We start from the raw sequence: 27,183 nt of genomic DNA, 5'->3' as shown, positions 1-27,183 counted from the left end.
AAATGTGTGAGTGTCAACATTGGGAGACCTTGTCCAAGAGCTCGAGTTCTTTCTTAATCACTGTGCAATAATCAGAGTGACAGTGCCTTTTTTCCTTTAAGTTATCTAAGGTTTGATAAGTAGGTCTCCAGTAAATTTCTATTTATTTTGATTTGGATTTTGTGTGTGTTTGTGTGTGTGTGTGTAAGACAGAGTCTCACTTTGTCGCCCAGGTTGGAGTGCAGTGGGCATACTGCAGCCTCTGCCTCCCAGGTTCAAGCAATTCTCGTGCCTCAGCCTCCCAAGTAGCTGGGATTACAGGTGCCCGCAACCATGCCCAGCTAAGTTTTTGTATTTTTAGTAGAGACGGGGTTTTACCATGTCAGCCAGACTGGTCTCAAACTCCTGACCTCAGGTAATCCACCCACTTCGGCCTCTCAAAGTACTAGGATTACAGGTGTGAGCCACTGCACCTGGCCTGGGAATTTATATTGGAAGTAATTGTACTGAGAGATATGTGCTTATTTACTGCTAGATAACTATTTAATTCATTGCCTGAGTGCAGTGGCTCATGCATGTAATCCCAGCGCTTTAGGAGGCCAAGCTGGGCAGATTATTTGAGCTCAAGAGTTCAAGACCAGCCTAGGCAACATAGCAAAACTCAGTCTACACACACACACATACACACACAGCTTTGTTGGGTATGATGGTGCACACCTGTGGTCCCAGCTACTCAGGATGCTGAATTTATCCATTTTAATTGCGCAATTCAATGATTTTTTTTAAAAAGTAAACTCATAGAGTTTTGCAGCAATTAATGCAATCTAGTTTTAAGACATTTCCATCACCCCCAAAAGATCTGAGTCTTCAGCCCTGGGCAACTGTTAATCAGCTTTCTGTCTGTATAGATTTTCCTGTATAGTCTTTTGTGTCTAACTCTTTTTTTTTTTTTTTTTTTTTTTGAGACGGAGTCTCGCTCTGTCTCCCAGGCTGGAGTGCAGTGGCCGGATCTCAGCTCACTGCAAGCTCCGCCTCCTGGGTTTACGCCATTCTCCTGCCTCAGCCTCCCGAGTAGCTGGGACTACAGGCGCCCGCCACCTCGCCCGGCTAATTTTTTGTATTTTTAGTAGAGACGGGGTTTCACCGTGTTCGCCAGGATGGTCTCGATCTCCTGACCTCGTGATCCGCCCGTCTCGGCCTCCCAAAGTGCTGGGATTACAGGCTTGAGCCACCGCGCCCGGCTTGTGTCTAACTCTTTAACACATTTTTTTTTTTTTTTAAACGAAGTCTCATTCTGTCACCCAGGCTGGAGTTCAGTGGCACGATCTCGGATTACCACCTCCCAGGTTCATGTGATTCTTCTGCCTCAGCCTCCTGAGTAGCTGGGATTACAGGCGCACACCACCATGCCTGGCTAATTTTTTGTATTTTAGTAGAGACAGAGTTTCACTATGTTGGCCAGACTGGTCTCGAACTCCTGACCTCATGATCCGCCCCCCCTCAGCCTCCCAAAGTGCTGGGATTACAGGCATGAGCCACCGCGCCCAGCCTCTCGTTAACACATTTTAAAGATTCATTCATGATGTAGCATGCATCAATAGTTCATTCCTTTTTGTTGTTGAATAATATTCCATTGTATGGATGATGAACATATTAAATAATGCTGCTATGAACATGTCATACAACTCTCTCTGTTGACCTATGATTTTGCTCCTCTTGGATAGATAGCTAGCAAAACCATGGAGAGAAATAATTGCTTTCATTTTTTTGATACTTAGATTATTTCTAAATGTGCTTAATGAGAGCACCGGTCTGGCCGGGCGTAGTGGCTCACGTCTGTAATCCCACAACTTTGGGAGGCTGAAGGGGGCGGATCACTTGAGGTCAGGAGATCAAGACCAGCCTGGCCAATATGGTGAAACCCCACCTCTACTAAAAATACAAAAATTAGCTGGGCATGATGGCACATGCCTGTAGTCCCAGCTACTCAAGAGACTGAGACAGGAGAATCACTTGAACCTGGAGGCAGAGGTTGCCAAGATGGTGCCACTACACTCCAACCTGGGTGACGGAGCTAGACACCGTCTCAAAAAAAAAAAAAAAAAAAAAAAAAAAAAGAGCACCAGTGAAGAATATTAAAACAGCCACCCAAGTTCTTTCTCGCTACTTCTAGTTCCCAGCACTTTGCCGGGTGTTAATGCTGGCCCAACATCATGGGTGCTGTGGCTTTCTCCCTAAAGTGTCACAGGAGCTAAGGGTGCTGCTTAACAAACTACAGAAGACGCAGGCAAGTGAAGGACACCCGGTCTGCTGTGGCAGAAAAGCCAGCTGGGAGGGCGGGGAGCAATCCTGAAAGTCCTGGATGACCCCACCATTGAACAGGGCTTGGTGTGTCATTGCTTCTAGGCCTTTTCAATGGACAGAACTGGGATGGATATCCACTTGTTTATTTGAAATCATGCATTTGTTCCATACTCCAATTCCAAGCCACCCCTTCTTTGCTCTATGGTCAGGTGAGTGAGAACAGGCGGCTACATTTTCAGCCTTGTTGCTCACCACTTCTTTCTTCCAGTAGTCCCATGTTGCTTCACACCTCTTCAGTACATGTACTTATTTAGACCCAGAGCCTTGGCTTTGAAATCAGACAACCCCAGTTTCAAATGTGGCGCTGCCATCTCAGTTTTGTGATTTGGGCATACCTCTGTGCATAGCGATAATAACTTCTGTCTCCATGGGTGTGTGGTGAGGATAAAATTCTTTGCTTAGAGGAAACGTTCATTCCATGGTAGCTATTTTTTATTAATTCTATATTTTTGAACCTGTTATGCTATCTATAATGCCCTATTTTGTTTTCTTTTTAATCAATTGGCAAACTTCTCATTCCCTGAGACGCAGCATGTCACAGCTCTGAAGACTGCTGATATCCTCAAGATGTTCCTTACTCCCTTTCCTTGCTATTACTTTACTATGGATATATGAACAACATTATTGTGCTTATTACACGCAATAAATATTTGTTGAATGAATGATACTAAAATTCACGTTTAAAATGCCCAAAAAAATCAAAATACACATGATATGCTGTGTAAGTAGCATAATGTTGATTTTAAAATCTAATATGCTGTGAGTACATAATAGAAAGCAGTGACTACCAAATTTGCCTATAGAATTGAAATGGGGAGTTTTAAAAAGGGTATTTCTGTGCCCCATTTTAAATTTACTGAATTAAACTTACTGCAAGATGTAGTACTCCAGAAATCTTGGATTTTAATTTGCTTTCCCCAGCTGTTGGATGATTCGGGTAGATGAAATAAGATTGGCAAAATGTTGATAATTATTGAAGCTGGGTAATGGATATACAAAGATTCGTTATACTATTCTATTTTAGTGTATGCTTAAAATTTTCCATCTTCGAAAATTTTTTAAAAAAGGAAATTACCAGCCTGCATGTAGCCAGCCTGGCACCAGTCCTAACTATCATTTGGGAGCAACTGTTCTCATTTGGATTTAGGGTCACCTGAAACTTTACTGAGACCCAGTGGTAAACCAACTATTGTATTCTGCCTTTGAGATACTTTGAATAGAGGCTAATATGCCATGTGAATAAGGGTAATTAACTGAGACCCCCTATTACTGGCAAACATGGTAAGAGGAAGCTTCCTGTAGTTATTCAGCCATCATTATCCTAACCACTGAATATTCTATTCTCATTTTCCAGAAGCATAGCTTTTTTTTGTATGTGTATTTCCTATCCCAAATGGCATATAAAAGGGGGGATGGGACATGTAAGGTGGCATGAAATAAATGACACAGCATTGACAAACATGTTGTAAACATTCTGTTTCTTAGAATACAGTGAGGAGATGAATAATTGCACCAGAAGCAAGTATATCCTCCTTATATGTCTCTTCTACAAATTTCTAAAGAATATTTTTTTTTAAAGTAAATTTATCAATTAAATTAGCAGAACTGGGCCTTAGTGCTATGTATAAAATTTGAGCCAGTGAAAAATAAATTAGTGACTATTAGTTGTTCTTTAATACTTTGCTAAGAAGTTTATTCATGTCTGTTAACATTTCAGTGTTTCCTTTTGTATTTTAACTGCCTTTGATATTCATTCATTGATTAGAAGGGATTGTAATGTGATAATAATAATGGCATTTTATATGTTATATGTTACGGTCCCTTCTAATCCAGAAATAATGAATACTAGGCAATTCTACTTCTTTAGGGTTTCATAATCTGAAAGCATCTAACCTCAACTACTTACTAACTATAAAAGAGAAAGGCAGTAACTTTCCCTTTTGGTAACCAAGCAATACCATAAAATACCAAGTGACCAAGGTTAACATCACAAGTACTGAAGCATATGTATATCGTGTATCCCCTGATGTGTTGTACTGAGAAGGACACAACATCATTCAGTGGTATTACCAAAAATTCATAACTTCGTTCTAGTCATTTAAAAAAAAATTAGAGAAACTTTTTTTAGGTTGAAGGACACTAAGGAGAAATAAAAATTATTATCATTATTATTATTATCTTGAGATGGAGTCACACTCTGTCATCCAGGCTGGAGTGAAGTGGCGCGATCTCGGCTTACCACAACCTACCTTTCCTGGGTTCAAGCAATTCTCCCACCTCAGCCTCCCGAGTAGCTGGGATTACAGGCATGTACCACGATGCCCTGCCAATTTTTTTTGTTTTGTATTTTTAGTAGAGATGGGTTTCGCCATGTTGGCCAGGCTGGTCTCAAACTCCTGACCTCAGGTGATCCGCCCACCTTGGCTGGGATTACAGGTGTGAGCCACTATGCCTGGCCACTAAAAGTTAAATTTGATATGAGATCCTTGAAAGAGAAAAAAGATTAAAAAACATTGATTTGTATAGTCTTGTTTAATTAATAGTTTTATAACAGTGTTGATTTTGTGGTATTGATCATTGTCCTATGGTTATATAATATGTTACTATTAGAGGAAGCTCAGTGAGAGGTATATGGAAATTCTCTGTGCTATTTTTGCAGTTTTTCTATAAATCTAAAATTAGTTCTAAATAAAAAGTTTTAAACATCAGCACAAACTGGAAAAAACTATTTGCACTTCCTGTGACAGAGGGCTGATTTTTTCTTTTTACATAGATTTCATAAAAATCAGTAGGACAAAACAGACATGGAAAAATGGGCAAAGGATATAAACAAGTGGTTTATGGAAAAAGAAATACACATAACCAGTAAATATATTAAAACATACAATCCTTTGCATAATTCAAGAAATGGAAAATAAATCAAGATCTTTTTACTTTTTGGTTTGTCAGTGACGAAAAGTTTGGTAATACCCAGACACCCTTATTAAATAACCCTGTGTAAATTGTTACATACCTTTTAGAAGGCAAGTAGCAATTCCTCTGTTAGGAATTTACCCTACAGCAATGCTGGTAACAGCTATATATACATTAGTGTTCACTGTAGTAATGTTTTTCATAGGAGAAAAAATGGCCCATCAGAAGAGTAGCTAAATAAAGAATGAAGCATTCACAGGATGGAATTCTCTGTTAAGCTAAAAAGACTGAGATAGGCTAGTGCAAGCTGAGTGCAGTGGCTCACACCTGTAATCCAAACACTGGGAGCCTGAAGCAGGAAGATCTCTAGCTCAGCAGTTTTTGGTTCTAATGAGCTATGATCGCACCGCTGCACTTCAGCCTGGGTGACAGAGTGAGACCTTGTCTCTGTATTTTAGAATAATAGTAAAAATAATAAAGTAAATCTTTTTGTGCTTTGGGAAGAGTTCCAGGATATACTATAAACTGAAAAGTAATGATACAGAATAGCATGTATAGGATGCTTGCATTTGTGTAGTAGTTTTTCAAAGTATATAGCTATATATGTGTAATAAGTACACTTGGAAGGGGAAAAAAAACTTTAATATAGTATCTTGATGGGAGAGAGCCCTGGAATTGAAGGGCAGGGGAGGCTTTTCATTTTATACCTTTCTTTAAGGTCTAATTTTTTAAAATTATAAACATATTCCTTTAAAAAATAAATCAATAAAAATGTAAAAGAAAAATATACTTCATAAAATTTTTTTGTAAAGATTTTTACTCTAAGCTACATTACCTAATAACTATTATTAGCCAGAGCAGTGTTGAGCACTTTTTATATATAATCTCAATTCATTAATTTGTTATAATTTACTTTTTATAGTTTCTTGTGAAATATTAAAGTTAGATTTTTTAATAAGAATTTTAGCATATGGGCTTCTGTATCACTGGTTAGTATTCATCAGCCACCTGATATGTTTGTTAAAGGCTACAGAGGCTGAAATACCTAGACTCTGCCCTAGTAAATCAGGGATAATGTCCTGGAATTTGCATTTTAAAAGAGTTCTAGAGATGATTCCTATTGCAACTTTAATACACTGCTTTACGTCACTGGTGGTGGTGTTTTTTTTTGCTGCTGTTGTTGTTTTGTTTTGTTTTAAGACAGAGTCTCGCTCTGTTGCCCAGGCTGGAGTGCAATGGCACAATCTTGGCTCACTGCACCCTCTGCCTCCCAGCCAGGTCCAGGTGATTCTCCTGCCTCAGCCTCCAGAGTAGCTGGGATTACAGGTGCCCGCCAGGTGGTGGTTGTCTGAAAATTTATTTTATTTCCTTTCAGGGTAATGTTAGAAATTACCCTGTTGATACCTAGAGTCCATTTTCATCCATTGTTTTTTAAAGTAAATGTTCTTAAGCTGTCTAACCTTACTTACACTTCATTAGAAAATACCTGTGTGTCAACCATACATATTTTATGTATTTTTTTCTTGTAGTTGATCACAGCCGAGTTAAATTGACATTAAAGACTCCTTCACAAGATTCAGACTATATCAATGCAAATTTTATAAAGGTATGTACTAACTTCAAATGGTGTTTCTCTGCCATATTAATGTCTTTCTACATACTAGTTTTGTAAAACCTTTTTGAATTGCTCGGACGTGGTACCAGCAGCAAAAGAAATAAAAATAAAACCACTGCCCTGGCACGTTGTTTTTATATGCTTTCCTTCTAGTCTCCTTATTCATATAGATAAATAGTTTGTACTTAGTTTTGTTATAGTAGAGATAACATTTTCTTTTTTATTTCTTTTCCATGGAAGTCTTACCTATTACTAAATTATTTTCTCAGTTATCCCTTTGGGTTTGTGTGCACAAATGAACATGATCATTCCCTGTTGTTGACCCATATAGGTTGTTTCCAGATTTTTAAAATAATAATATTGCAGTAAACATCTTTGTTCTTTTGAATAATTTCCTAGCATAAATTACTAGGGGTGGGATTACTGGATAATACTGATTTAAAATTCTAGAACATAGCCTTAAATGTAAAACTTTTGACAGTTGTCACTGTTTCGGGTGGCAACCCAAAATCCAACATTAAATAGTCTCTTTTTTATAACCTTTGTTTGGATACCCTTTGATGAAAAGCAGTCGAATTCTTTTTGAGATGGAGCCTCGCTCTGTCGCCCAGGCTGGAGTGCAGTGGCTCTTTCTCGGCTCACTGCAAGCTCCGCCTCCCAGGTTCCCGCCATTCTCCTGCCTTAGCCTCCCGAGTAGCTGGAACTACAGACACCTGCCACCACTCCCAGCTAATTTTTTGTATTTTTAGTAGAGATGGGGTTTCACTGTGTTAGCCAGGATGGTCTCGATCTCCTGACCTATGATCAGCCCACCTCTGGCTGCCAACGTGCTAGGATTACAGGCGTAAGCCACCGCACCCAGCGTCAAGTTCTTTATAGTTATCAATAGAGATAGATGCAAACTGCCACTTGATTCAGTTTAAATAAAAGGCTTTTTTTCCATCAGCTAATCTGTGTTTTTGAATCTTTCAAGTGATATGATAATGTAATTTTCAGTTATTTTATATATGGTGTCTATACATATTTTCATATGTTTTTGTTGATAAAAATGTTAACTGATCAAAGTTTATGTAAGGCCAGGCACGGTGGCTCACGTCTGTAATCCCAGCACTTTGGGAGACTAGGCGGGTGGATTACCTGAGGTCAGGAGCTCGAGACCAGCCTGGCCAACATGGGGAAACCCAGTCTCTACTAAAAATGCAAAAAATTAGCGGATCGTGGTAGCACATGCCTGTAATACCAGCTTCTCGGGAGACTGGGGCAGGATAATCGCCTGAACCCGGGAGGTGGATGTTGCAGTGAGCCGAGATCACGCCACTGCATTCCAGTCTGGGTGACACAGCGAGACTCTGTCTCAAAAAAAAAAAAAGTTTATGTGGTAAAATTAATATCTATGTCAATATTCAGCAGTCATGGCTTTAAACAAAAAATTTCTTTTTTAAACAAAGTTAAAAACCAAAATTAATACCTTAAATAAAAACTAATAAATTGATAGTTTGCTATTTCAGATGTTGTCAGTGTTCATATTCTTTTATAAGGGTGTTTGTTAAAAGTTATAGTTTTTAATTACGCTTAATGACACTGATTCATTGTATGAGTCAGTTATGTGCCAGTTTACTAGTTTAGTCAGTGACCCTGTTTGGTATATTCTCATGTTCATTATTAAAAACGTGTATGGTAAATGCCTGATAAACTTCAGAGTTGAATAGATAATGGAAGGTAGCTATGGAAGAAACTAAGAAAGAACTCTTTACTAGTTTTAGTATTGTTTTAGAATCAGAGCATGCTCTGTATTTCTGCCACAGTTAGCTTTGTTAAGTAGGTATCAGGGCTTTTGTTTTTAATGCCTAGATAAGTAGTAATTTTTAATTGACATAAGGCGGTTCTTAAATACCTATTCTGTGCACCATATCCAGTAAACACACAAAAGTAATAGCAGTCATCAAAAGCTTAAGTGGATTGAATATATTTTGCCATGCTTTAATATACTATGAAAGGCACATTATTTAGAAATGGTTTAAGTTAAAACAACAGTATTACTAATACAATTTGAAACCTTTTATTTTGGGTAATGAAATATTTTTGGTAATCAAAATAAATGTGAAATTTGCTTTTAACCATTTTTAGGGCGTCTATGGGCCAAAAGCATATGTAGCAACTCAAGGACCTTTAGCAAATACAGTAATAGATTTTTGGAGGATGATATGGGAATATAATGTTGTGGTAAGTAATTTACTTTTCACAATAAATTTTGAGAAATACATATGTAATGATATAGGATGCTTTACTGAATAAGGAATGAGGGGATTTTTAAAAAATCCATAATTATGTTTACTTATTGCTGATGTTTACTAAAAAGATGGGTACATTTTTAGGATGTCTTACTAAATTTTTACAAACTAGGCTAAATATTTGAAGAAGAAGGTGTGATAACAATTTAAATTTTGTCCTAAGTTAGTAATGATAAAACTATCAAACAACTTACAAAAATCAGAAAAGGATTAGTGCTCTAATAGGTCAGTAAAATAGTTGATAGTACAGTTATACTCATTTAAGTTCCTCTTCTCAGAAAATATATATAAACACATAAATATAAATAAACTATAAATATACAGTGTAAGAGAATTTCATCCGCCCCTGGAGTTCATTCATTGCCCTGTTATTCTTTTGGATGAAGGGAAATAATGTGCCCTTAGATTTGGAAGCAGAGAAATTAGTTAGACTACTGCAAAGAGCTACCCTATACTGCTCTGTAGTACTCTTGAAACCTAACCATGTGCACTGATACTTTTCTTTGTGTGGATGTGGAAAATCAATAATGTGGAACTTTCATTTTTGTCTTATGGCTTTTTTATGGAATTGTAGTGATTCTAAAGCATTGACATCCTCTGGTCTTCGAAAGATTAATAAAAGGGGGGCACTTTTCCAGTTATTTGTGTTTGCTGTACTTCACTTTAAAAACTAGATGTGCTTGGGGATTGACTGAGAAAGAGCATGAAGAAACTTTCTGGATGATGGAAACATCCTGTGTCTTGATAAGATTTGTGTTGCACAGATGAGTGCATTTGTCCATACTCAGAGAATGTTCACTTTAGGATTTGTGTATCATTATATGTAAAATTTGCCTCAAGGGAAAAATACTGGAAACAATATAAAAATTATATTCTAGATTGGCCGGGTGCAGTGGCTCATGCCTGTAATCCCAGCACTTTGGGAGGCCGAGGCGGGCAGATCACGAGGTCAGGAGATTGAGACCATCCTGGCTAACACAGTGAAACCCTGTCTCTACTAAAAGTACAAAAAATTAGCTCGGTGTGGTGGCGGGCACCTGTAGTCCCAGCTACTCAGGAGGCTAAGGCAGGAGAATGGCGTGAACCCAGGAGGCGGAGCTTGCAGTGAGCTGAGATCGCGCCACTGCACTCCAGCCTGGGTGACAGAGCGAGACTCTGTCTCAAAAAAAAAAAAAATTATTGTGTTCTAGATAATAATATGCATGCTGAAGTATTTTGGGGGAGAGCGTACTGATGTTCAAAACTTAACTTTGAAATGCATTTTTGAAACAAGATGGATTGATAGAGGGATAGCTATGTGATGAAACATGGTGAGATGTTAATGATAGAATATAGATGATGGCTATACAATGTTTACTGTAAAATTCTCTCAACTATGCTGTGTGTTTGAAAGTTTACATTATAAAATGGGGCAAAGCAGGTGTGATCACCTTTTAAAATTGTGTTAAATGCATTCAATATTTAAATAATTATAAATGTATTTTTAATTAATAGTGCTATTTATAATTAGGTAAATATCCTAAAAGTGGTATTTTAATATAATTTCAGAAGTCACAAAGTAAATCTGTAAGATTCACATAATTTAATTCAAACCAAAAAAATCATGTTAACTGGAACCAATTTAATTTGTTGCTATATAGTTAGCCTTTGTTTGGAAAGTCTAATTTTGATAATTTCTTTAACTTACACATTTAATATTGAAACTACTTTTTTAGGCAAGCCAATTATACTTCTCAGGGTGCAAAATTCTTGAAATCTGTGTTTTATTAAAAAGTAAAATTGTGTTTAACTGATACATTCTTTATCTCACTCCCCACCATCACTTTTTAGATCATTGTAATGGCCTGCCGAGAATTTGAGATGGGAAGGGTACGTACAATCTATTCCTCTTATTATTTCATTTTTGGGGATAAATATTCTTGGTCTTTTATTATTATAGTCTGAACATAAGCAGTTAATGTAAATACTTGTTTTATATTGGGGTTCTGCTGTTGCTTTGTTTTCATACAAGGGACAAAATAATCTCTCAAGCATGTTGTTTTCTTTTATATTTTGTAAGTATATTTTATCACACACAGGCATACCTCAGAGATATTTTAGGTTCAGTTCCAGACCACCACAATAAAGCAATTCAAACAAATTTTTTGTTTTTTTAGTACATATAAAAGTTACATTTATACTGTATTATAATGGTCTGTTAAATGTTCAGTAGCATTATACCTATAAAACACTTCATGCCTTAATTATTATTATTATTATTATTTTTTCTAGACAGGGTCTCACTCTGTTGTCCAGGCTGGAGTGCAGTGGTACGATCTTGGCTCACTGCAACCTCTGTCTCCCAGGTTCAAGCAATTCTCCTGCCTCAGCCTCCTGAGTAGCTGGGATTTTAGGCATGTCCCACCACACCTGGCTAATTTTTGTAGTTTTAGTAGAGACTGGATTTCACCACATTGGCCAGGCTGGTCTCAAATTCCTGACCTCAGGTGTTCTGCCGACCTCGGCCTCCCAAAGTGCTAGGATTACAGGTGTGAGCCACTGTGCCCGGCCTTCCATGCCTTAATTTAAAAATAACTTGTTGCTAAAAAAACATTAATGATCATCTGAGCCTTCAGCTAGTTGTAATCTTTATGCTGGTCAAGGGTTTTGTTGACGTCGATGGCTGCTGACTCATCAAGGTGGCATTTGCTGAAGGTTGGGGTAGCTGTGGAAATTTTTGGTAAAAGACAGGACCAGGAATGGTAGTTCACATTTGTAATCCCAGCACTTTGGGAGGCGGAGGTAGGAGGATCACTTGAGCCCAGAAGGTTGAGGCTGCAGTGAGCTATGATTATGCCACTGTACTCCAACCTGGGCAGAGGGAGTCTCCACCTCTAAATACGTAAAATAAGAAAACAGTGAAGTTTGCCACATTGATTGTCTCTTCCTTTCATGAAAGAATACTCTGTGGCATGTCACACTGATTGATACCAACAGCAATTGCGGTTCTACCCACAGTGGAACTACTTTGAAAATTGGAGTCAGTCCTTTCAACCCCTTCCACTGCTTTATCAACTAAGTTGATGTAATGTCCTAAATCCTTTGTTGTCATTTCAGCAGTGTTCACAGCATCTTCACCAAAAGTATATTTCATCTCAAGGAAGTAGATTCCATCTCAAGAAACCACTTTCTTTTCTCATCCATAAGAGGCAACTCCTCATCCATTCCAGGTTTTATCATGAGATTGTGGCAATTCAGTTCCATCTTCAGGCTCCACTTCTGATTCTCTTGTTGTTTCCACCACATTTGCAGTTACTTCTTCTACTGAAGTCTTGAACCCCTCAAAGTTATCATGAGGGTTGGAATTAACTTTTTCCAAACTCGTATTAATGTTGATATTTCAACCTCCCACGAATCATGAATGTAATTAATAGCATCTAGAATGCTGAATCCTTTCCAGAAGGTTTCAGTTCACTTTCCCTAGACCCATCAGAGTAATCATTTTTTATGGCAGCTTTAGCTTTACAAAATATGTTTCTTAAATAATAAGACTTGAAACTCAAAATTACTCCTTGATCCATGGGCTCTAGAATGGATGTTGTATTAGCAGGCATGAAAACGTATTAATCTCCTTGTACATGTCCATCAGAGCTTTTGGGTGACCAGGTGCATTGTAAACAGAAATATTTTGAAAGGAATTTTTTTTTTCCAACCAGTAGTCCCCAGTAATGAGCTTAAAATATTCCTTAAACCATGCAGTAGGGATGGGCTGGGGGTGGGGTTGAAAAAGCAAAAACAGATCTGTAAACAGATGTGCTGACATCCAGGCCTTATTCCATTTATAGAGCACAGACAGAGTACATTTAGCATGATTTTTAGAGCCCTTAGGATTTTCAGAATGGTAAATGAGCATTAGCTTCAACTTAATGTCACCAGCTGGCTTAACCCCTAACAAGAGAGTCAGCATGTCCTTTGAAGCTTTGAAGCTAGGCATTGACTTATTTTCTCTAGCTCTGAAAGTCCTAGATGGCATCTTCTTTCAGTATAAGGCTGTTTCATCCATACTGAAAATACATCATTTAGTATAGCTTGTTTCATCAGTGCTCTTAGCTCAGATCTTTGGGTAACTTGCTGCAGCTTCTACATCAGAATTTGGTGCTTCATCTTGCACTTTTATATTATGGGGACAGCTTCTTTTCTTAAACTTCATGAACCAGCCTTTGCTAGCTTCTAACTTTCCTTCTGCAGCTTTCTCACACTTTATAGAAATGAAGGAAGTTATCTCCTCGCTCTGGATTAGGCTTTGGCTTGTAGAAATGTTGTAGCTGGTTTGAACTTTTAGACCACTAAAACTTTCTCCATGTAAGCAATAAAGCTGTTTGACCTATTTAATTGTTTGTGTGTTTCCTGGAGTAGTTCTTTTAATGTCCTTCAAGAGCTTTTCCTTTGCGTTCTAAACTTAGCTGGTTAGTACAAGCGGCCTACTTTCTGCCTATCTCAGTTTTCAACATGCCTTCTTCACTAAGCTTAATCGTTTTTAGCTTTTTTATTTAAAGTGAAAAGTATGTGACCCTTTGAGGCCATTGTAAGGTTATTAGTTAGTCTAATTTCAATACTGTGTCTCAGGAAATGGGAAAGCCCAAGGAGAGGAAGAGAGAGGGTACAAAAGCTTGTCAATGGAACAGTGAGAACGCTCACAACATCTGTTGATGAAGTTTGCCATTTTATATGGGAGCAGTTTGTAGCACCCAAAAACAGAGTAGTAACTTCAAACATCACTGATCAGATTACAATAACAGATATCATCATAATGAAAAAGTTTTGAATACTGCAAGAGTTTCCAAAATGTGACAGACCTGAAGTGAGCATTTGCTGTTGAAAAAATGATACCAATATACTTGCTTGGTGCAGGGTTGCCACAAAACTTCAATTTGTAAAATATGCAGGATCTGAGAAACAGAGGAAAATGAGGTATTCCTGTACTTAACAATAATTAATTATGTATTGTTACTTAGTAATCTTCAAATATTCAGTGGTGGTGTAAGTAGAATACCATCTGTGGACTGAAATAGAGAGGTATTTTTAAATAGGAATAAAATTGAACAAGTGAAAATACATTATAAAAAATCTGATTATTAATATATGGTTTGAATTTTTGTTCATTTGTTTGTTTGTTTTGAGACGGTGAGACAGAGTCCTGCTCTGTCAGTCAGGCTGGAGTACAGTGGCACAATCTCGGCTCACTGCAACCTCCATCTCGCGGGTTCAGGCGGTTTTCCTGTGTCAGCCTCTTGAGTAGCTGGGACTACAGGCACCTACTATCAAGGCTCAGCTCACGTTTGTATTTTTAGTAGAGGTGGGGTTTCACTGTGTTGGCCAGGCTGGTCTCAAACTCCTGACCTCAGGTGATCCGACTGCCTCTGTCTCGCAAAGTGCTGGGATTACAAGCATGTAATCCCATGTAATCTACCACACGAGGCCTGAATATTTTGATGAGTCTTTTTGTTAATACCACAATATCTTTTGTTTGTTTCCTATCTTCAAAGCTGAGAGAAGATAATTTCTTACCCTGATTTTCTAACATTGGTATTTTTATGCTATGTCAAAGTAAAATTTATTTCAAAACTATTCTGGTGTCCTACAGCATCATATTCTGTCCTCACTGTAGGAAGTAATGATAGAGTTACGGATAATTTGTATTTAAATAAAACTTATAAAGTGTGGTCTTCTATAAATATGACATACAAATCAAACTTACAAATTACATAGTGATTTTATTCAAAGTTTTTTATACTAATGTAATTAATATAGTTAAAATTATCTTTAATTTGTAAATATGTTAATTTTTTTCAGTAATATATTGCAAAAGATACATCTTTCGGTTATATTGCATAAACAGTAGGGAAACCTTAATTTATTCCATTACTCCCAACTATTTCCTTTGTCAGTATTAAGTCATGTTGGACAGAAAGTGAATAAAATGAGAAAATATAAAAACTGAGAAATTATTAAGTAATCAAGTTATCTAAGTGTTGTCAATATGTACGTTAATATTATTAATCAATTGTCTTAGAGAATTTAAATGTCACTCTCCTAATGTTTTAAGCTACTGATAAGGTTCAGGATGTATTTCTCTTTTCATTATATTAGTAAGCTCATAGTATATATCAAGTTATTGATGAAAAATCAAGTAGGCCGGGCACGGTGGCTCACACCTGTAATCCCAGCACTTTGGGAGGCCGAGGTGGGTGGATCACGAGGTCAAGAGATCGAGACCATGGTGAAACCCCGTCTCTACTGAAAATACAAAAAATTAACCAGGCGCAGTGGCAGGCACCTGTAGTCCCAGCTACTCGGGAGGCTGAGGCAGGAGAATGGTGTGAACCCAGGAGGCGGAGCTTGTAGTGAGCCGAGATTGTGCCACTGCACTCCAGCCTGGGTGACAGAGCGAGACTCAATCTCATTTAAAAAAAAAAAATCAAGTAGTATTGAGTACAAATTTTTTGAAGCTGAAGTTTTGTGATTCACTGTATCCTGTTAGTAATAGATTATGAGTGAGTTAGGACCTATGAAATTATCTGATAACCTTGACTTTGATCTTGACTTGGAATATGACCTGGTAGAAAAAGCATAGATAAATAAATCAGACAAACCTACCTTTTACAAGCATTTTGACCGTGGTGCAGTACAGTTCACTCTGAGCTTCAGTTTCCTCACATTTGAAAGGAAATAATACCCACCTTGCAGTGTTAGAGATTATGTATATGTGATATTTATGTCATATGTATATATGACATAGTTTTTGATATCATTATTAGTTTTATACCAGGAATATAAGTAACAATATAATCTTATTACTGCTCATCTGAATGAGGGGCATTGTTAGTCACACTGCTTTCTGTTCTTCCCTAAATTAATCTCTTACAACTTGTTTTTGATCTGTTTCAAGGTATTAACGTTTTGTCAGGTAAAAGATTAAAAAGAATTTTTTTAAACATTTCAGAAAGAATTTAAGGTCCAAGTGTAGTGGCTCACGCCTGTAATCCCAGCTACTTGGGAGGCTAGGGTGGGAGAATTGCTTGAGTCCAGGTGTTTGAGATCAGCTTCGGCAACATGGCAAGACCCCATCTCTCTTTTTTTTTAAATCTTTTTTGTGTGTGTGTGTGTGTGTATGTGTGGGGAGAGACAGTCTTGCTCTGTCACCCAGGCTTGAGTGCAGTGGCGTGATCTCAGCTCTTTGCAACCTCCATCTCCCAGGTTCAAACGATTTTCATGTCTCAGCCTCCTGAGTAGCTGGGATTAAAGGCATGTGCCACCATGCCTGGCTAATTTTTTTGTATTTTTGAGTAGAGACAAGGTTTTGCCATGTTGGCCAGTCTGGTCTTGAACTCCTTGCCTTAAGTGATCCATCCACGTTGGCCTCCCAAAGTGCTGGGATTATAGGCATGAGCCACTGCGCCCGGCCTCCATCTATTTAAAAAAAAAAAAAAATAGCTGGGTGTGGTACCACACGCCTGTGGTCCCGGCTTCTCAGGAGGCTGAGGTGGGAAGATCACTTGAGCCCAGAAAGTAGAGGCTGCAGTGAGCCATGATTGCACCCCTGCACACTCCAGCCTGGATGACAAAGCGAGACCCTATCACAAAAAAAGTATTTAATTTTATCATTTTTCTGTAAACGTCTCTTGGAAAATGAGATTTGGAAGTTACTTGTAAGTTACTCTAAAATATTAGCTAACCCAACATACCAGACAGTTCTACTTTGTTTCTCTGTGAGCATTACTGTCAACTTATAGTTCATTCAACCTATTGGTAATAACTCCATTTACTATATTTGAAACTGTGAGGATTTAATTAGGAATTCATTAACCAATGCTTTTCCCACTGCTGAAAAGGTTTATTTAAGCTAGATGGTCACTTAGAGACTTGGATTTTATTGGGCCTTGATACAAAATGCATCATTTCTTAACATCTGAATCATTCTATCTTCCGTAAAGTTAGGCTTTTCTTTCACTAACCTGATTTTCTGAAATGATGAGGTGCTTGATACTAGAAATTGATAAAAATTTAGTATTCTTTTTCTATACCTGTTTAAAATAGGAAGGTAAGAGGAGAAATTATTTGACTACACTTTCTGTAATCTCAAATAAAATTGGATAGTTAAAATAATACATCATGTTTGTGTAGGGGTTTTACCATCTATGGTACATTTGAAATACACTCTTATTTAACAAACATGCAACAACTCTGTAAGATAAGGATTATTATTCCTGTTGTTACAGATAAAGAAACTGAAGGTCAATAAAGAAGTAGAATTAGTACTTGCAAAATTCTCCTGATTCCAAGTAGAATACTCTTTCCACTTCATCACATATTTTACATTTAATGAGAATTCAGCCAGATATTTATAGAGATTGTCATGTTACAGGCAATAAAACTTGCTTAGCAACCTTTATACCAAATGGACCTCCTCGTACCAGACACTTTTTTAAAATTACTTTTTCTTACCTAGAGGAGGATCTTTGGTTTACTATGTAGAGCTGGCAGATAGCAATGAACGGTTATGCACTTAAGTCAGTAAGGTTCTTATGACTATTCTTGGAGAAGACACAGTAGCCTATTTTTAAAAACAATTGGGTAAGTCTAAGCTCGCTCAACTCCATGCCTACTAATGTGAGTTTTTCTGTTTTGGGGAAGTAGAAGTAACACAAAATATTTGTAACAGTTTAAGAAAAATTTATATGAATTACTTACTAATTTTTTTTGGATGACAGAAAAAATGTGAGCGCTATTGGCCTTTGTATGGAGAAGACCCCATAACATTTGCACCATTTAAAATCTCTTGTGTAAGTATCCATTTTTATAAACACTTTTTTTCAGAAAATTGGCATGCTAAACTGATGAATAATAAAATTATAATGTGGTATGAACCCAGGTTTATAGATGCCAAGGACTCACAAACCTATACTTAACATTTTAAAAAAGTATTTGTTTATATACTGCTTTTAAATTTGGAAGCTTTTGGGATGACTTTTAATAAATGTATATTTTCCTTGTATCTTACTGTATTAATTTTGTGTTAACCTTTGTATATCAATTGATAGTGTTTACATGTAAATGAAGTAACTGTACTTTTAGTATTTGGAAATAGTGTATTCATTTCAAATTGATTAAATGGGAAAGACTTGATGAGTATAGTGTATCATCTTTACCCTTCATATCTAATTGTGGTCTCAAAAATTGTTATAATTATGTATAAAGATAAGTTTAAGAACTACCATACTAGAAGTAAAGATTGGTCCTTTCTGGCAGATTATTTGATATGAAACTTAAAATGTTTTCTTAATATGTAATGACCTCTGGAAATGAATTAAATTCAAGCTCAAAAGCTAACACAGCAAAAATCTGAGAAAATGAATCAAAAAACAAAAACATTGAAGGAAATAAGAAGAATAGGAAAAAGAAAGGCATGGACAGAAAGAAGGAAAATGTAAGTGAATTTTAAAATAAAAGCAATAGTTTTCTTTAGGTGCCATAAAAAGACTGTAATTCAACGTAACATAAAAATTAATTAATTTAGGCCAGGCACGCTGGCTTATGCCTATGATCCTACCACTTTGAGAGGCCAAAGCAAGTGGATCACTTGAGGTCAGGAGTTCGAGACCAGCCTGGCCAACATGGCAAAACCCCTTTTCTACTAAAAATACAAAAATTAGCTAGGCGTGGTGACGGGTGCCTGTAATCCCAGCTACTCAGGAGGCTGAGGCACGAGAGTTGCTTGAATCTGGGAGGCAGAGGTTGCAGTGAGCTGAAATTGCACCATTGTACTCCAGTCTGGGCAATAAGAGTGAAACTCCATCTCAAAAAAAATAATAATAATTAATGAATTTGCCTATATCAGGGTTCTCCAGAGCTTCAGAACCAATAGAACAAGAGGGTGTGTGCGTGCATCTGTGTGCATGTGGATACATTTAAGGAGATTTATTATGAGGAATTGGCTCAGGCAGTTATAGAGGCTGGCAGGTCCAAGATCTGCAGGGTAGGCTGGAGATCCTGGAGAGCCAATGCTGCAGTTTCAGTCTGAATGCTAATAAGCTGGAGACCCAGGAGAGCTGATGTTCAGTTCTAGTTTGAAAAGTCTGTTGTAGAATCAGGATGAGCTGGTGTTGCAGATGAAGGCAGCCTGCTGGAGAATTCTGTCTTGCTTCATGAGGCTGGTCCTTTTGTTGTATTCAGGCCTTCAACAGATTGGATGAGGCCCACAAACATTATGGAGGACAGTTTGCTTTACTCAGAGACTACCAATTTAAATGTTAATCTCCTCCAAAAACAGTCTCACAGAAATAACTAGAATAATGTTTGACCAAATATTCTGGGCACACTGTGGCCCCGCCAAGTTGACAGATAATATTAAGTATCACATTCCCTATTCAGAGTTTCTTGTTTTTGACTTTGTTTTCCATGATTAAATGAAATATAATTTATGTGGTTTTACTTGTCATTGCTGAGTTCAAGAACTCCATAATTTTATGACTTATACTTATGACTGAATTCCTCTCATACATACCCAAAGTTTAGTGCTTTCTAGGTTGACATAAAAACAGACAGGACTGAATCTGTATTATGCTGTCTACTTTATAAATCAATGTTATTTTTATAATAACTATAACTCACTATTGAACTTTTTGGATGTAATAGTCAATATTCTTAAGGTGCTGATCAGAATTAACTATTTGTGGGGTAAGTGTAAAAATTTTAGGCCAGGTGCAGTGGCTCTCACCTGTCATCGTCATCCCAGCACTTTGGGAGGCTAAGGTGGGAAGGATTGCTTGAGCCCAGGAGTTTGAGACAAGCCTGGGCAAAATAGTGAGACATTAACATTTTTAAAAATGTTAAAAATCCTACTGCATTTCATTTTATTTGGCTTGGATAATACCAAATACACACCACGCTGTCTACTTCAGTGAGGAAACGCCAACACTCCTTCACCAATCCAGAAATAAAACTGAAATATTAGATTCCTCAACAGCATGGAAACCTAGTTCTGTGTAGTGTGGTTGTTTTGGACATTTGTAAATTTATTTTTAAAGTTTTATTTATTTGTATATATCTTTTTGAGACAGGATTTTGCCCTGTCACCCAGGTTGGAGTGCAGTGGTCTGATCATGGCCCACTGCAACCTCAATCCCCCGGGCTCAAGTGATTCTCTCACCTCAGTTTTCTGAGTAGCCAGGGCTGCTGGCATGGGCCACTATTAATTTTTGTCTTTTTGTAGAGACGGGATCTCCCTGTGTTGCCCAGACTGGTCTTGAACTCCTGAGCTCAAGCAGTTTGCCCACTTTGGCCTCCCAAAGTACTAGGACTACAGGCCACCACACCCGGCCAAACATTTGTAAATTTAGATATAATAAGATAACTATAGTGAATATTGCAATTCCAGAGAAAATACAATGCTTAACATTCAACAACAAACCAGCTTGAAATTTTTGAATATTTGGGAGTCAGGAATAGTAAACAATTTACAATAATGGATATAGGGAAGAATGCAATAGTTTTATAATGTAGAAAATGAATTGGTTCTTGGGGGATGGTTTTCCAATTAAACTAAAATATATATCTCTATAAACAGTTCTCAAAGAAAAAAAAACACAGAGAAAGATTTATTAAAAAGAAAAAAGTAGATAACTTGAAAGGTCTCTAGATAAGTGATTTGGTTTGATTTTGTTAGTAGTGACTGGTTTAATTTGTCAGCATCAGGATTGATCCATGCTGAAGAAACATTTTCTTTGATGATTTAAAAATGGAAGGTAATTTGTTTGTCTCATAATTGATTCAGACAACTCAGGATTTGTTATCATTGACTTAACTGCAAACAAAAATCAAATTTATAAATAGCATGTTGGTAAAAATATTTGTAGTAAGTCATTTGACTACTTGGCCGTCAGAGTTTGAGACTGAGAAATGACAGTCTTTTCTGGAGCTCTCTCTTGATGTGGGATGAGGACAAGGGTAAAGTGATGGTGAAAGGGTGAAGACTGGTTAGCAGGAGCTCAATCATATGTTGCCAAATGTAACCACTTAGACTGGATGTCAGCACACTACCCATGGCTCAGATCTAGCCCACTGCCTGTTTTGTAAAGTTTTGTTACAACACATCTGTGCCCATTAATTTATGAATTTTTCTATCACAATAGCAAAGTTGTGTAGACAAAGACTTTATGGCCCAAAAAGCCAAAAATATTTACTATCTGGTCCTTTACAGAAATATTTGAAAAAGTTCAAATATTATTTGAAAAGTTCAAAGTAAATTACTATGATTTTAAAAATTAAAGCAGGTATAGTAGTATTATTTTTATTAATAAAACAACGTACACCATTGTTCTTCATAATCCTTGTTCTGAACTATTTGTGGTTTTAACCAATAAGGCAAAAAGAATAATTTGCTTAGTGATAGACTGATGTAGATTAATACTTTGACTAAATCACAGCGAGAGACCTTTTAAAGTGGTTATGTTATCATCAACCACAATAATAATAATAATAATTTGGGGTGTTCTTCCCTTTTCCTTCTTCAGTTGCTATCCAGTTAATTGAAACTTGAATGTTAGGGAAAATCATGCGTTTTGGAAAGGTAAAATGGTTGAAGATGGGAATATGGTGGTTGGTACTGAGGAATGACATTCTATCTATATTTACATGATTCTGGGGGTGGTTACTACTTTGCAGATACTTTATTGGGTGGTAGATGCTTAAGTAATTCGTTTAGACACTGTTTTTAGGTATAAGTAAAACTTAGAAAAGCAAATTGATGTTTTTTTCTTTACTGTCTGTACAAGTTTTTTAATGAACTTTTTTTTTCAAGTTTCTTAGTGTAGTAAGTAATATGATTCCCAAATTCACTTTTCTTACATACTGTTTGGGTCTATCTGTTAGGAGACTTTATCTAATAGGAGACTTTGTTTTAAGGCTGGCTTGTTTGTTTGTTTTAGTGTTTTCCTTTTTTGTTTTGAGACAGGGTCTCACTGTGTCACCCAGACTGGAGTGCAGCAACGTGATTGCAGCTCACTGTAGCCTTGGCCTCACTGCTGGGCTTGGTGATCCACCCACCTCAGCCTCCCAAGTGGCTGAAACCACAGGCCTATGCCTCAATGCCCAGCTAGTTTTTGTATTTTTTTTGTGGAGACAGGATTTTGCCATGTTGTTCAGGCTGGTCTTGAACCCCTAAAGCGATCCACCCACCTCAGCCTCCCAAACTACTGGCATTACAGTGTGAGCCGCTGCCTAACTTTTTCAAGAGTATTTTTTTTTAGAGCAGTTTTAGGTTCACAGCAAAATTGAGAGGAAGGTACAGAGATTTCTTATATACACCCTGTCCCCACACATGTAGCCCTCTCATTATCAACATTCCCTTCCAGAGCGGTCTCTTTGTTACAATTCACAAACCTACACTGACAAGTCATTATCACTAAGAGTTCACAGTTTACATTAGGGTTCATTCTTGGTGTTATACATTCTGTGGGTTTGAAGAAATACATGGTGACGTGTTTCCACCATTGTAGTATCTTACAGAATAGTGTCATTACTCTAAACGTCCTGTGCTCCACCTGTTCATTCATTCCTCTCACTCCCTTCCCAACCCTAGGTAGTCATTATTTGTACTGTCTCCATAGTTTTACCTTTTCAAGAAGTCATATAGTTTGTTTTTGTTTGTTTGTTTGTTTTGAGACGGAGTCTCGCTCTGTCACCCAGGCTGGAGTGCAGTGGCACTGTCTGAGCTCACTGTAACCTCTGCCTCCTGGGTTCAAGCAATTCTCTTGTCCCAACCTCCTGAGTAGCTGGGATTACAGGTGCACGCCACCATGCACAGCTAAGTTCTGTATTTTCGTAGAGATAGGGTTTTACCATGTTGGCCAGGTTGGTCTCAAACTCCTGACCTCAAGTGATCCACCTGCCTCAGCCTCTCAAAATGCTGGAATTATAGGTAGGCATGAGCCACCGCGCCTGGCCCAGAAGTCATGTAGTTTGAATCATACAGTATGTAGCCTTTTCAGATTGGCTTATTTCACTTAGTAATGTGCATTTAGGGTTCATCCATGTCTTTTCATGGCTTACTAGCTTTTTTTTTCCTCTTGCCGTTATTTTTAATTGACACATAGTATCTATACTTATTAATGGGGTACACGTGATTTTGGTACATGTATGTATAATTTAAAATGTGGAGTGATCAAATCAGGATAATTAGTGTGTCTATCACTTCAGACATTTACAAATTGATGACTTTTAGAGTTTTTAAATAATTATCAGGTACATCTGGAATTTAAACGGTTAATTTTATATTGTGGACTTTGACACAAGTATTTTATTTGTTTTGATGTTTTTGTTTTAACGTTTTCACTGACTTACAAATGTTTCTCTTTATTTAGGAGGATGAACAAGCGAGAACAGACTACTTCATTAGGACACTCTTACTTGAATTTCAAAATGTAGGTATTTACCATTTATAGACTGTCTCTAAGAATAGTTTTCAGGTCAGGTACAGTGACTCATGCCTGTAATCCCAACACTTTGGGAGGCTGAAGTGGGAGGGTGACTTGAGTCCAGGGGTTCAAGACTAGCCTAGACAACATAGTGAGATCTTGTCTCTACAAAAAGAAAAAAGTCAGCTGGGCATGGTGGCATGTGCCCGTAGTCCCACTCACTCAGAAGGCTGAGCCCGGGAGGTTGAGGCTGCAGTGAGCCATGATTGTGCCACTGGACTCCAGCCTGGGCAACAGAGCGAGACTCTCAAAAATGGTTTTGAGAATAGAGAATAGTTTTCAAAGAGAAGATATAGAGAGGGAGGGGAGCATGGGCTGAAAAGTCACCTATTGGGTAGTATGCCCACTCCCTGGGTAATAGGATCATTTGTATTCCAGACCTCAGTGTCATACAATATACCCATGTAACCTGCACATGTACCCCTTTATCCAAAATAAAAGTTGAGGCCAGGTGTGGTGGCTCACGTGTGTAATCCCCAACACTTTAGGGGGCTGAGGCGGGTAGATTGCTTGAGGCCAGTAGTTCAAGACCAGCCTGGCCAACACGGTGAAGCCCCATCTCTACTAAAAAATACTAAAATTAGCTGGGCATGGTGGTGCACACCTATAATCCCAGTTACTCGGGAGGCTGGGGCACGAGAATTGCTTGAGCCCGGGAGACAGAGGTTGCCATGAGCCAAGATGGTGCCACTGCACTCCAGCCTGGGCAACAGAGCAGGACTCTGTCTCAAAAAAATAAAATAAATTTAAAAAAATAAAATAAAATAAAATTTTTTTAAGATAGAAAATATAATACTTACTAGCACCTAAATGTTTTATTTGGTAAAATGAGTTTGCTAGAAAATTATTTTGCTTTATATCTGCAAAATATAAATAATATATATTATATATATTATTTTGCTTTATATCTGCTTTATAGTTTTTTTATAAGTGAAAAAAGTATCAGCAATTTTTATTTTTAAAGCGTGTGAAGCTAATTTTTATGTCTTTGCAAACTAATCAACTTTTAGCTACTAAAAAAACAAGCTATATAAATAGTATACTATGTTATTTAACATAGTTAATGAAATTTGCTAATATTTTAGTTTTGAAGATGAAAATGATAGTGTGATATTTAGTATCTTGACATTTATGCTTATCACATTACATAATAAAGTAATAATTGTAACACACCCTAAATTTATTAAATTTGGAATAGTTATGCCTTCTTTGCTGCAAATATTTTTCCTCTATTGCAGTAAGCAGATTATTGCATTGTTTATATAATTATTACCCTGTTTTACTAGTTTACAATTTGTTAAAGAAACGTCACTATCAAAGCTAAGTCTTCATTGAGATATATATTGTTTTCAGTTGAGGCCCCCCACAGTGCCCTGACTTTTTTTTTCTTTGACAACAGGGTCTCACTATTATTGCCCAGGCTGTACTCAAACTCTTGAGCTCACGCAGTCCTCCCATCTCCGCCTTTAGTATCTGAGACTACAGGCATGAGACACCAAACCCAGCTAAATTTTTTATAGTTTATAGAGATGGTGTCTTGCCATGTTGCTCAGGCTGCTGTCAAATTCCTGGCCTCAACTGATCTTGCCTTTTGCGTTGACCGCCCAAAGTGTTGGGATTACAGGTGTGAGCCACTGAGTCTGGACTAGTTGCTAATTTTTTAATCTACAGTAATAATAAGAAGAACCTTAATGAATTTCTGTAGTAGATCAGGCATCTCAATTCTCCTAACTGCATAATATCCAGATACTGTTATGTCCGTTGCACATAGATGAAGATACAGAAGCTTCAAGAAGTTAAATAGCTTACCTGAAGTTATTTAGGAAATGGCAAAAGTAGAATTGGAGTATGGTTTGCTTAGATTTCGAGTATTGCTCTTTCTGTTAAACGCCTACAGTAACCATTCTCAAAACATTTGACATCAGTACTCCTTTACATTCTTCAAAGCTGTTGAGGATCCCAAAGAGTTTTTGTTTCTGTGGGTTATATCTTTCAGTATATACTATATTTGAAATTGAAACTGAGAAATGTTTTAAAAACATGAATATATAAGCATATATTGTATTGGCTATTAAAGAATAAGGCAAGTAAATTGTAGTATTATTCTGAGAATTATTTAAAACTCATAGACCCCTCAAAAGGGTTGAGGGGAGGAGGTGCCCAGACCATGTATTGAGAACCACTAATCTGTAAGAAGACAAGTGAGTTTGGGATTGGACAAATTCATGTCTCCATTCTTTCTCAGTTTAATGTTCTATTAGTCTTCTGATTACAATGGATACTACTCTAACCTACTCAAACATGGTGCTTATGGTATATTGCTCATCCATTTAATAGTGTGGATTAGTTAAATAGTATATATAGTGTAATGTTTAAAGTACATGCTCTGGAAGTAGAACCTGCCTGGTTTAGAGCCCACATTTGTCACTTCTTATGAAAGTTTGGGCAAGTTATTTTATCTGTATATCTCAGTTATAAAATGAGGATGGTATTAACAGTACTTTCCTCATGGAAATTAAAGTGTTACATGTGAAGCCCTTAGATATTTGGCATGTGGTAAACAGTAAGTGTCAGCTATTATTTATTTGGGTCTTTTTAAAAAGCAGTGCTAAATGCCACACAAATCTCTTAGAAATGGCAGTTTAAATGAGCTGTGCAGCTTTAAACTTTGTAAAGTATTTTCGTAATTGTTGACTTTCTGTTTTTCTTGAAGGAATCTCGTAGGCTGTATCAGTTTCATTATGTGAACTGGCCAGATCATGATGTTCCTTCATCATTTGATTCTATTCTGGACATGATAAGCTTAATGAGGAAATATCAAGAACATGAAGATGTTCCTATTTGTATTCATTGCAGGTACGAAAGAATGTCCCAAGTTTATAAATACAATATTTTTATTCAAGTTTTATCTAAGTTTGATGTTACACAAGGTTTTATTTCTGCATTAATATGATAGTAATCTTTAATTTCTCCTAGCCGTGATATAATGTTTGGGACCTTGTAAATTGATATGGTCTCATTTGGTTGACAGACCGCTTAGAGTATTGTTGCATTAAAACACAGAATCATCTATTTGAAAATAGTATTCACATGGTGGAAAGCTGTAGAACATACTCTTCTTATATGCTCTGATTAGAGCATATAATCTCAGATCCTCATCTTACTCTACTTTTTAAAGGCAATATAGTAGTATTTTCTTTTAATCAATTTCCCTGAAACAATGACCAAGCAATTTTCATTCCTGATAAACATTGACATGAGATTTTTAAAAACAGGGTATCACTCTGATGCCAAGTCTGGAGTGCAGTGGCACAATCATAGCTTACTGTAAACTCGATCTCCTGGCCTGAAGTGATCCTTCTGCCTCAGCTTCCCAAGTAGCTAGGACTACAGGCATGTGCTACCACACTGAATTAGTTTTTTTTTAATTAAAAAAAAATTTTTTAAGAGACTAGGTCTTGCTCTGTTGCCCAGGCTGATCCGAACTGTCCTCAAGTGATTGTCCCAC

The 27,183-nt window shown here is 37.2% G+C and overlaps 1 protein-coding gene across 2 annotated transcripts in view; it reads left to right on the top strand.

Moving 5' to 3' along the window:
- PTPN12 (protein tyrosine phosphatase non-receptor type 12) overlaps positions 1–27,183 on the top strand; it is a 104,376-nt gene that overhangs the window by 36,482 nt on the left and 40,711 nt on the right. For both annotated transcript variants that reach the window (XM_007982393.3, XM_007982396.3), the window contains exons 3-8: positions 6,786–6,862; positions 8,999–9,094; positions 10,993–11,031; positions 17,913–17,984; positions 23,562–23,621; positions 26,389–26,531. In XM_007982393.3, coding sequence (XP_007980584.1) covers positions 6,786–6,862; positions 8,999–9,094; positions 10,993–11,031; positions 17,913–17,984; positions 23,562–23,621; positions 26,389–26,531 — 487 coding nt within the window. The remainder of the gene's footprint in view (positions 1–6,785; positions 6,863–8,998; positions 9,095–10,992; positions 11,032–17,912; positions 17,985–23,561; positions 23,622–26,388; positions 26,532–27,183) is intronic.

Source organism: Chlorocebus sabaeus, chromosome 21 (assembly GCF_047675955.1).
Source record: "Chlorocebus sabaeus isolate Y175 chromosome 21, mChlSab1.0.hap1, whole genome shotgun sequence".
In the NCBI taxonomy this organism is placed as follows: Eukaryota; Metazoa; Chordata; class Mammalia; order Primates; family Cercopithecidae; genus Chlorocebus; species Chlorocebus sabaeus.
This window is presented reverse-complemented; position numbering and strand designations above follow the sequence as displayed.